We start from the raw sequence: 11,883 nt of genomic DNA, 5'->3' as shown, positions 1-11,883 counted from the left end.
AAAAAACGACAGGACTTTTTGAATGACCTGGTACATATGCATTATTGCTAGGTCTTACTCTTTATATGATCTCGTTTCACTCGTTATATTAAAAAGAATAAAAAAACTTTTAGGTTTTGTCCTGTTCGCCCAGTTAAGGAAATCGAAAAGAGAGAAATTAATTACATCACCGATGCCAAGAATTTCCTTAATCCATCAGTACCAGTAAAGAAGCAAATAGTAACCAAGGTTAGTTTAATATTTTCTCAAATCAGTCATCTTATTTAATTGTAAGCCATCATTGTGGTGGTAAATATATTGACTGTGCATAAGTCATGAAGACTGGTCTAATGGAGATCTATTGTATATACTTTAATTTAATATTTTACTGAGATAAACTAATTTTTTTAAAAATTTAATTAACATTTATTAAATATTTTTAGGATACTGAGAGCTCAAAGAGAGAAAGTAAAAATGAAGAGGGTAGTAAACCACCTAAAAGTGAAAATTCTACAGATAGTAGTGAGCCTTCTACAAAACTAAAGAGAGCATCTGGCAATGAAAAAGTTTGTTCACTCTCAGTTTTTAACTATTATTTGTTTTTTAATTATTTATTACCTTAATTTCTTTCATTTACAGGATTTGAAAAGTAAAGGTGGGAACATTGGTAGTTTCTTCAGTCGACAGACAGAAAAGAAAAATTCAGATCAACCTGCTGGGAATAAAGGAAAATCAGAAAAAAAAGTTAGTGCAGTAAACATTTCTGATTGTGAATGTTGTTGTTTTTAACATTTTAATATTTTATTTTAAATCTTAAAAACATTTTTGGTTATAAAAGGAAGAAAAGGCAAAAACTGGCATCGGTGCATTCTTTAAACCTGGAAACAAGAGTGATATTTCAACTAAAGAGGTTATCGAAAAGGGATCAACTCTCAAATCAGAGAAAAAAGAGGTCAGCCTTTGTTTTAAAATATCTTCACTATTATTTATGATTTAAGACCATGATTTTAGTTTTTAATGCTTTTTATATAAATTTTTAAAACTTATTATTTTTAAAAAGTTCATAGCTTGATTATATTTCATGTTGGTACCCTCAATACTACTACATATGTACATGAATGGCCTATATGTATGACCTATCATTGATCATAGCTTTCTGCAAAAGCTTCCGTCATTCTTCTACATCCTGTGGAGCAGCCATCCAGTCAGGTTTGTTTAGTAAGTTTCTTGCATTTGTGCCAACATTGTCAAGCCTTCAGAGGTTGGGTCTCTCTACTCTTCTTGTATAATGAAGGACCTTCCTTGCCAATTTACCCAGGATTCAACTGTTTCCCATTCTTGCAATATTCCATAATCATCTCAGCCTTCCAACCTTCACAAATTTTTTAATATTCATAATTATGAAGAGGTTGTAAATTGCCCCAATTTTTCTTCTCCACCAGGAATTGCCTTTCTTTATTATGCTGAAGATTCTTCACAAAATTTTTTCTCTGAATGAGCAGTCTATTTGTGTCAGTCTTAGCTGTGTCTTAGTCAGTTAATGCCTAAGCTTTGGATTCTTAAGTGAGAACTGGACCTAGATTCTCAGCGATTTGTAGATTCTCACCTTGGTATACTTACTTTTGAAGAGTTTATTCAGCCCAAAGTAGCATCTATTTGCTGCTGCTAATGTGTAACTAACATACTGCTAAGTATTATATGAGTTTACCTCAGAGCTCTAAGAGAAGATTAGATCAGTAGTTGTTCCCCTCTTCTGAAGCCAGCCTGATGCTTTCCAAGGATTTTTTCTGCATGAGGAGGAACCTATTTGAGGGGATATTCGAAACAATATAGATACGCTTGCTATATCGGGCCATGTGATTAAATGTAAATGAAATAAAAACGAAAGCACATTGTTACGGCGGGTTTGGGTTCAAAAAGGAACCTTTACTAGCCCAACCGTGAATAGTGCTGAATATAAAATAAATGAACTGCTGAATTTTGTTATTATTATATTTTGAGTAATTGAACATAATAAACTGTAAACAAATATATACAAAAATATAAACTAGAAAAATAAATTTAAAAAAAATTATCGGCTTCCTATGTTCCCCTGGTTATGATAACTGAGTTGGAGGCAGTTGCAATTGCTAATGAGCAATGTTTTTACCACCTAACCGAAGGAAATATATTAGTTCCCTTTTCAATCGTAAGGCCTCTTCAAGAGTTACGTAGCGAACAGGTGGAAGGTTGTAATTAATTGAGTACCTCTTGGAGGTAAGGTGCGTTCTGTAGTTTTCGTATTTAAATTGGTTCCTTAAAACAAATAATGTGTGAATTCACGAGAATATGATGAAACTCAGAAATCATCTCTAAAGATGTATGTACGAAAAAGCCAAGTGGGAATAAGAAGATAATTAGCTAAGGACCTCTTTGAGGGAGACCCAATAGAAGATGGTAACCGTTGCTAGTAATTTTATGTAAATGTAACATCCAATGAAATTCCATTGGTTTTATTAGCATTGAACGAATTAGACTGTTCAGGTATTGGGATTTCGGGCTGAGGCATTCAGATAGATTCGGGTTGACCACAAATTGGGGACCTCTTGGAGGTGCGCTGTAATTGTGAGGGAAATGGGAAAATTATTTACGAGCGAAATGTCGCTAGCGTAACTAGAATCTGACGCAGCTGGGCGTTTTGATCCTTGAGTTTCGTCTTGGACAAAAATATTTTCTAACGAAATATCATTAGATTTATTAGGATCAGACATATCTGGACGATCTGACCTCAGTGAATCAGGCTCTTAGAGGCCAGGAGGACCAAGAGGACTGCCAGGAGAGCCCACAAATGAAGGTAACTGTTGTGAGTGATTTTGTTTGAAGGTAACTTCCAACAAAATGTCAATAAGTGGCTCAGGGACAGCTGAATGGACAGAATTTTTTTTGTGTTGTACCACTAAGGAATTTATGAATTTATCACAATAACGCAGTGAATTCGAATGACGTTTAGACTTGGAATAGGGAAATGTGCTTGCTACTTCAGGGTTTTTAGGAAGCTCTTTAAAATTACTGGTTGGCTGAATTGGCGGAGAAGATTTGTGGTAACAATTGAAGATAATTGATATGCGCCTTTGAGGCTGTAGAGGTAAGAGGGCCAACAGGAGTGGGGTTCATGGATGGCAAAACCTTCATAATAATATTCCTGTACAGAGTTAAAGAGGGAAAGATCTTCTTTAGTTGGAAAAAGGTATGAAACATTTCAGTGGAAGCAAAGTTTTTTGAGGGCACCGTAGGCCTCACAGAAGGAAATTAACAAGGTCTCAGTTCTAAATACATACCTTTAAGTAAGAATAATTTTTCAGGGTCATTTGCAATACCTTGCCCTTGTCAAATAAAAGTTTTAATCTGGGATACATAAAACTTAATTTCTCTTTAAGTTTTTCAAATTGAATTTTAAAATCTTCTGGTATGTCCATTTTCAGTTTAGAGTTGATTGATATGAATAAAAAAGAAACTGAAAGACAATAAGTGTGAGAGAGGGCGACAAAAACAAAATTAATTAATTAGGGAATGGAGTACCTTACAAAATAATTTTTTTTTATTGAAAATAATTTTAAAAAGATTAAATAAAATGTACAATAACAAATTTCGACAACCAAAGGACAATGAGAAAAAAAAATTAAAGGAAAAATATCCATTCCAGATGGGAACAAAACGTTATGGCGGGTAGGGGTTCAAAAGAAACCTTTATTAGCCCAACCGTGAATAGAGCTGAAAATAAAATAAATAAACTGCCGAATTTTGTTATCATTTTATTTTAAGTAATTGAACACAATAAACTGTAAAAAATATATACATACATATAAACTAGAAAAATAAATTAAAAAAGTAACAACTCAACTTGAAACTATAAAAAAATTATATTGAAGTTGAACTAAAGAAGAAAAAAAAAGTCATATATCACTGGTGATTCATGGGGCCCCAGTTGTGGTTCTTGTCCGGAGTGGATGTTCTCATGGAGGTAGATCAACAAAAGGATGTGCGTCTGCCCCCCTTGTCCTCTTGGAGGATGAGCCGAAGTAGTCCGCCTGCCTTGGCTAAAATGATGAAGACGACCAGAATGCTGGCAACTACGAGTGCGTAGTGAGGAGACAATGGAGACGATATATGGAGGCGTTAAGAAGTCATTTGTCGGTTTGCAGTATAAACAACAACAAAGAGTGGATTTGTTTGGTTTTTATATCATATGTCATACAATCTATTATCGATCATATGTTGCCCACAACACACGTTTATAATGAGTTTAATTTCAGAATTCTTGTGGATGTACAATATTGTTCGTTGTTTCTTTGGCTGTATATCTAGAGAGATTGTCCGTATTGATCTATATAAGCATTATTATTTTTATGATTTGGTTATATAAATTGCCTTGCCATGCTCTTAAATCTACAATTAGATCCCTCACATTATTCAAACAAATATAGGTGTATGTATTAAAATATTTATTTGTTTTATTATTATTTTCCTTTTTTAATATCTACTTTAAATTTGAAGTAAAGCAATGCATTGATTATCCAAAAATTATGAGTGAAAGGGATTAACAGGAAGAATGTTGGGTATGTACACTTCTTTCTCCCCAAAACCTCTCTGGCAAACTCATCCTAGACTGACTGTCACTCTTATGTACTTTTCTCAATCTTTTTTAAACAATTTAGATGTCTTTTTTCTTCAAAATAACTGAGTAGGTACTTGAATGAAAAAATAATGGCTCAGTCTCAAAACTAAAATTAATTTTGTGAGAAATTTTTTATTTCCCATAATTATGATTTTACTGGAAACTCCTCAAAAGGATAACAAAATTTTTACATTTATGAATTTAATTTAAGAGGTGAATTTACTTCATCAGAAAAAGTATGTTTTGTCCGTATAAATTATATATCTTCTGTTACAAACTTCATAAAATTATGTTTTAAGGGATGTCTACTTTACTTTTTGAGGAATATCTGCCGGGACACAATTCTGATTAAATATAAAAATTATATAGAATTTTACTAGTTTCTTTTTAAATTTTGATTTCCTTTTATAGGATGAAAAAAAAGAAGCACCAGAAGTGAAAAAACAGAATGGTGTCACAGAACCCGTTAGTGCACCACCAACCAAGGTAGTATTAGTAATAAATAATATCTTATTTATGATTGAAGTTTTAAATCATTTAAGAATTTTTTAATGAAGATGATTATAATTTATCATTCTGAAGATAACATATTTTTCAATTTAGTGTTTTAAATTGTGAATTCAAATCATTCACTATTGGTTTAGTGGAGGCATCACTGACATCAATCTATGGTAAACTATATCCACACTGTTATAAAATTAAATTATTATAAATGAGTAAAGAAAACTCTTCCTTTAAACAATTATTAAAATCATGTATGATCTTGTTATGAATTTCTTTTATCAAAAACAAATAAGTAAACTTAAAAACAAAAAAAGAATATGTTGATTTTTTGTGAGAATGGCAATAATATTTTTAAAATTATTATAAATTCTATTATAAAGTTTAATCAATACATTTCTTTAAGAGTAAATGTAATTATCATTCATTTTAAGTGTAGCAGTAATAATAGTGTAATTTTAAAATTTTCTAGTGGAGCTACAGTCTTACAGCCTTTATAAACAAAATTAATAAAAAAATGTAATTTGTTTTTTAAACAAAAACCCAGTGAAGTATTAACTATCCTCTAATAATAAAAATGGTTTACACTTTGTTTTAAGGATAAAAAGAAGAAAACTAAAGAAAGTAAAAGAAAACGTAAGAAAAAAGATGATGATGGGACGGAAAAGAAGAGAAGAAAAAGGATTGTTTCAGCTCTTTCAAGTGACTCTGAATCCAGTGGAAATGGTAAATATCTTTGTTTACATTTGGTTGAAATTTGTTATAAATTGCCTTTAATGCTGGAGCACACTTCATGCAGCCATTACCAGAACCAAAATATCAATTTATAGAGTATTAAAGGAAATGATTGGAACAAATGAAGACTGTTAAGGTAGGGGTTCAAAATGAACCTTTACTAGCCTAACCGTGTAAGGCGATGAAAAGAATTATTTAGTCGAATTTTGTTACTGCTGTATTTTGAAATAAAAAACTGTAAAACATATTATTAAAGCTTATGAAGTTTAAAAATAAAGAGAAAAATACAAATTAAAGTTAATTTTAATAATTAAACCCCCCCCCCAAAAAAAAAAAAAATTGGTTTTGTCTGTGCGACTTTAAAAATAAAATAGTCTATATGTCACCCTGGGTGATGGGGCCCCTTTTGGAGAGAAGTCCTCTTGGAGGAGAAGAGCCGCCCGCCATGAAAATGTCCTCGGGGAAGAGATTAGCCGCCTGCCTAGGCTTGAAGCGAGTATCAAAGTTGGCCAACCTGCTGGCAACTACTGACTAGCTAGAGTGAGATAAGGGCCGCTGACCCGGCATATGTTTACAATTCTGGTATTATTAATACCTCTGTAGTAATATTAACTAGTACCAAGGGTTACTACAGATAAATTTATTTATATTTATGAAATGGAAATAACTGTTAAATATATGTTGGCCGCAACAAAGACCATGGGGAAAATTATAACTTTTCTCGTTTTTTATATATTTATTTTTATAAATTAAAATATATGTATGTATTTAAATCATATTGTCTATTTATTTTCTGTGTTTTTATATTCATACTTTTTAGTCCCAATATGTGCATGTAGAATATCTTGATACTTCATATTTATTCCTCAGATCCTACAACTTTTTTTTCAAATTTTTGACACAAATTTTTTTACTCTATTAAAAAAAAAAATACACTTGAGAATAAATGATGTAAACATTTGATTTTAAAATTATTTATGGTTAATTGAGTGTATAAAATTTGAATCTAAATTTATATATTTATTTAATGTGATTAAACTTTAAGATTTATGCAAATAGAACAAAAAAATAATGGATAGTCTTGGGATACTTTTTTGCTGTAATTTTTCTGTTGTATCATTTCCTTGCATTAAAAAAACAACAACAGAGAAACAGCTATTAGAATGACTAAATAATGGATTGATATTATTCCAGAAACAAGTGATTGTGAAATGGAAGTAGAACCTGAGCAGCCACCACCACCGCCACCTGTAGTGGAGGAAGATGAAGATATGATTCCTCCTACTCCTGGAAGAAAACGTGTAAGAAAGCAGATAGATAAAGTATCTATGGATGATGATGGTTTTATCAGTAAGTATATATATAAAATATAATCATTACAATACATAAACTTAATGAATACATATACTCAGTAATTATCTAATTAGATCACCTACCGAAACTAAATGAAGTCCGGATGTAGTTTTGTACACAGGTTATACAACTAGGGTTTATGCGGAATAATAGCTTATAATGATGACAAAGCATTGAAATATCTTTGAGTCCTATAAGTCTTTACCTTAGGGTTTTCAACCAATTATAATTTATCAGTTATATATCATGGCTATAAGATTTGTAAGGCAGAAGATCACTGAGAAAACTGGTAAGATTAGACTATTTTATGATCACAAATACTGGGAGAACCAATCCGATGGCTGTGGAGTCTTACTAAATTGTATGCCATTGTCCTTAGAGTTTAAAACCATAAATACCATGTAGAGATTTGAAATAAGGCACAAATTCCAGCGTATATCTCTAATCTCTAAAAGTAAAAAATTAACAGGATATCTGCGGAAGTGAACCAAAGGATCTTGGCTGCATAGTTTACAAGTTGCATATTCCACTAGTAGTTCCCATATGGTCTAAAACATGGATTAAAAGAAAAGCTGAATACTGAAAATTTCAGATATTGGAAAGAATGATTTTATATAGAATCTTTAGTCTTCATGTGTAATCAAAATGACAAAGTAATCAGAAGTTGTCTTGTAAAAAAAAAGATGTTATTGCATTGATTAAAATGAGGTTGACTATTGTGGACAGCAGGTCACATTGCATTGCATGAGTACATGTTCAATTCTCAAGAAGACTGACTGAGCCCTTACATGGGTTGTGTAGAGTAGGAAGAACAAGGCTGGCGATGATCAGACTGTGTTACAGAGGGCTATAGGGTTGTCAGGGTTGTCTGGTCTTAGGCGATTTCTCCAGCCTGATATCTCTTTACAGAAGGCCCACGACAAGGCGTATTCATTAATATGTTAGAAAGGATGGCCGTGCCAGGGGATGAGCCCTGGACACTGACTAGGTAGAGGAGGTCTAGATGAGAGTTTGAGTCAGAGTAACAGTTCTAGTTGCCAAGATGAAGCGGACGGACTAGAACTGTCATGATAGGAGCCAGCTTACTAGTTGCCCAGATGAAGTGGACAGACCAGTAAGATGATAAGATTAGGTGCAGTTCTAGTTGCCGAGATGAAGGAGACGGACTAAGATTGCTGGAGTAAGGGAGAGGAGATAGGCCATAGTCTAAGGTGAGCATAACAAAAACCAACTCTTACAAGAATAGATTAGCAATAAACTTCTCTATCACAAGTAGAGTGTAAGCCACCAGTGCTATGACTAGACCCGGAGAAGGCTTGATCTGATGGTTTTTTTTTTTTTTTTTTTTTCCTGACCTAGAAAATTATTAAAATCAATAAATATATACAAACAGAAGGAAAAGTATATATACAGACAAATAAATATCTTGGATTGCCAGTGTGGCATTATAAGATAAGCTGCCGGGTCCGCTGAAGACGGTGTCGTCAATGATGGCATGAGTCTGCCGTGAGCGTACTAGGAATAGGGAGGGGCTATTCTGATCTGATGTTTTTTTTTTTTTTTTTTTTTCCGAACCCTCTAAAACAGAAATAAAATGTGAGTTAGTAGTGCATTACTGTGTAGAAAGAAAAAAGTAATTCGTGTTGTGTCTTACCTTTTACTACCTTTGGTATTTAAAGGTTACCTGTTATATTTAATTTTACTTATGAGCTATCCGTTCAGCAACTATTTGAGTCCGGAGGTGAGGGGCCTCCTCGTGTTGATCTGATGGATCAATCCCGGTGACAATTGAAGGCCTCATGTGATCGGTTATCACTGAGGATTCACTCTTTTAACTCTACTTGAGATATTTCCGTAGAATCTTATTGCTCAATCTCTTTTTATTTTATGATTAACATTCTTACATTTTACATATTAACATATATACATTTATACAAGAGATCGTATTTTTATAATGCTAAACTTATATACAATTATACAGCTTCTTAGACGCTTGTAGTGCTGGCCCCTGGCGGGTTATAGCTGTACTCCGTGCTCGCTCACTGTTACAGGGTCTTGGAATCTGATGCTGGAGGACATTGAATATGGACAAAAAATCCTGATGTTTATTGTTATAGGGGCCCAGGCTTGTCACCAGGTTGTGGAGCTATGAATTGAATTGGAAGATTAAAAGTTAGAGAGCCATTTTTATGTCCAAATAGTATGGCTCCCTGTGCCCTTCATTTGCAGTACTTTTTCCATTGGGACAAATTCTGTGAATACTGCTCCAGCAGTTATCCTCTGTCAAAGGGTTAAATATGAATACTCTAAGAGGTTACCTAGGATTAAATACCAACCTTTGCAGATTAGATAAAGTACATATTTTAAGAGTTGATAGCATACTGAATCTACAGATTCTGCAAAATAGAAGATGGGACCGGTTATTTTGAAATGCTGTCTTTAGAGACAATTGGACAGAACAGTGGACATAATGGCTCTACGACAAATGTAAAGTGTTATGCCATCATGTTGAAGTAAAATAAATTCCATCATTCAATTCAAATAATTTTTTTAAATCTTTATAAAGTATATTATGTTTTATTTATATATTAACTTTTGAATAATAGTTTGTAGCATTAGAGGTGACCCATGGGGGAATTGATCTCAGATAATTTTAAGTCATGTTCATTAGGAAGGGTGTCGTTCCTCATTTCAGCTTTAGCCGTATGATATTTGGGAGTTTTTCATAAGGACATAAAAGCAGATTGAGGAGAGTTTTGTTATATTTATTTTCTATGACTTTCCCCTATTTTGCATTTCATAATCAGGGTTACTGTTGCTCTTCCTCCCCATCTGTAGATGATTACAACAATCTTTTACTATTGCTTACTTACAGTAAACAAGATTCAGCATTTTTGATCTATTTAAAAAAATAAATAAATACTCCATTCCACTAAACTTAATTATTCGGCTGTTCCACCACTCTATTAAAACAAGTAAAACTTGTTTTATTTGTGCTTAAGTTTCAGCCAGAATATAAGGCCTTTTTGAGGACTCAATACAATAACAAGATACTTACCATGATTTTTTATTCATGTTAGGTTATCTTGGATTTCTTCTTAACCTTGATGAAGGTTTAAAATTCTGGCTGAGAAACATAGACACTAATAAGATAAGTTTTATATTTTTGTGTTCTCCACTGACTGCACCCTAATATCTTCTCATATTAATAGTATCTAATATATATATTAATATTAATATTAGAATGAATCATTATATCTTTTATAATATGGATTATATTTTAATATATGTAGTGTAATTATTTATTTTTCAGTATTTTGTTTTCTAATTATCTATTTATCTATAATCTAATATTTATTTATTTTTAAAGAATACTGTCTCATGTAAGTTTATGACAAAAAAAAAAAAAAAATGGTAACCATTCGGATTTTATGCTTCTCATAGTAGACTAATAAAATGATCATTTTTGTTTTTTTTATTTTTTAGTTTCATAATTGGGTTTAAAAACAAAATCATACTTTCTAAATTCATAATTTAATTACAGGAATGATAATAATATTTAATGAATAGGATAATTGTTTCTGAATGAGGATTTACTTTTGACTAAATATTTAATTAAAAATTATTTGAATCAAGAATTTTCTGATTGTGTATAAAGTTATCAGACTTAACTCCTTTGTGTTTACGCAATATATTATTGTTTTTTATATTTCATGGATATAATATTTTTTCTTTTACAGTAACGAAAAAAGAATTTGTTTATGAGAGCTGCTCTGATGATGAAGCAAAAGGAGAAAAAAAGGAAAATAAAGAAAACAATACTAAAGAGGATAAAATAAAACTGGAAACTCCTTTAAAAAGATATGAAATTTCACAAAATAATGTAAAACAAAATAAATCTCCAAATAATGATAAGAGTAATAAACAATCTTCAATTACTAACTTTTTTAAGAGAAAGGCTGTAACTTGATTTTTCAAATAAATTGACCACTTACTATTTTTATCACAGCCTTAGATGTTCTTGCCATCATTTATTGATGTCATAAATGATCTGAATTAAGCTTTAAAGCTATACCGAATGTATGCTATTTTGATCAACTTTTTATATGATAAAACTGTTAATTTTTTGTTGATGTAAATAGTATATAGTTTCATGTTCTTAATTAAATTTATATTTTTAATATTGTAAATGTAAGATGTTAAATAGAATGTAAAAATGTTATCTTTTTAATACAAATCATTCATAAGTAGACATTGCTTATCTTATTTGTTATCTGGCATAATAATTTCCTGTGAAATTGACAAACAAATGAAGTATTGTTTTAAATAATGTTTTAGAGATTTTATTTTTTATTATTAGCAGCTGAATATTAAAGGAATTTTAAGCAAAAGGTATAGTAAGGTTATGTACAAATCTTAATCCATTCCTAGTTGAAATTAAGTCTTGTAAATAGGTGAAAATAAATTATGTAGTTCAGATTTATGGATTGATTGGGGAATAATTATTCTAATTAAAACATAAAAATTTGGATGTTTAGTATTCTTGGATCTTAAAAGTAAAATTAATAGATATTATAAAAAATAAAAAAACACAAAACTATAAATGATTGAACTATTAAATCAGCTAAGAGAAAGACTCCTTCTCCCATTGAAATAGATAC

General features: G+C 31.4%; 1 protein-coding gene across 3 annotated transcripts in view; it reads left to right on the top strand.

The window, feature by feature from the left end:
• LOC106680990 (DNA polymerase delta subunit 3) overlaps positions 1-11,472 on the top strand; it is a 15,340-nt gene extending 3,868 nt beyond the window's left edge. For all 3 annotated transcript variants that reach the window (XM_067048627.1, XM_067048625.1, XM_067048626.1), the window contains 8 exons: positions 114-228; positions 423-545; positions 619-723; positions 818-931; positions 5,045-5,119; positions 5,734-5,860; positions 7,064-7,219; positions 10,963-11,472. In XM_067048627.1, the coding sequence (XP_066904728.1) occupies positions 114-228; positions 423-545; positions 619-723; positions 818-931; positions 5,045-5,119; positions 5,734-5,860; positions 7,064-7,219; positions 10,963-11,192 (1,045 nt within the window). In that variant the 3' untranslated portion in view covers positions 11,193-11,472. The remainder of the gene's footprint in view (positions 1-113; positions 229-422; positions 546-618; positions 724-817; positions 932-5,044; positions 5,120-5,733; positions 5,861-7,063; positions 7,220-10,962) is intronic.
• Positions 11,473-11,883: the final 411 nt, after the last annotated feature.

Source organism: Halyomorpha halys, unplaced genomic scaffold (genome assembly GCF_000696795.3).
Source record: "Halyomorpha halys isolate HHAL.00 unplaced genomic scaffold, Hhal_1.1 Scaffold302.1, whole genome shotgun sequence".
In the NCBI taxonomy this organism is placed as follows: domain Eukaryota; kingdom Metazoa; phylum Arthropoda; class Insecta; order Hemiptera; family Pentatomidae; genus Halyomorpha; species Halyomorpha halys.
This window is presented reverse-complemented; position numbering and strand designations above follow the sequence as displayed.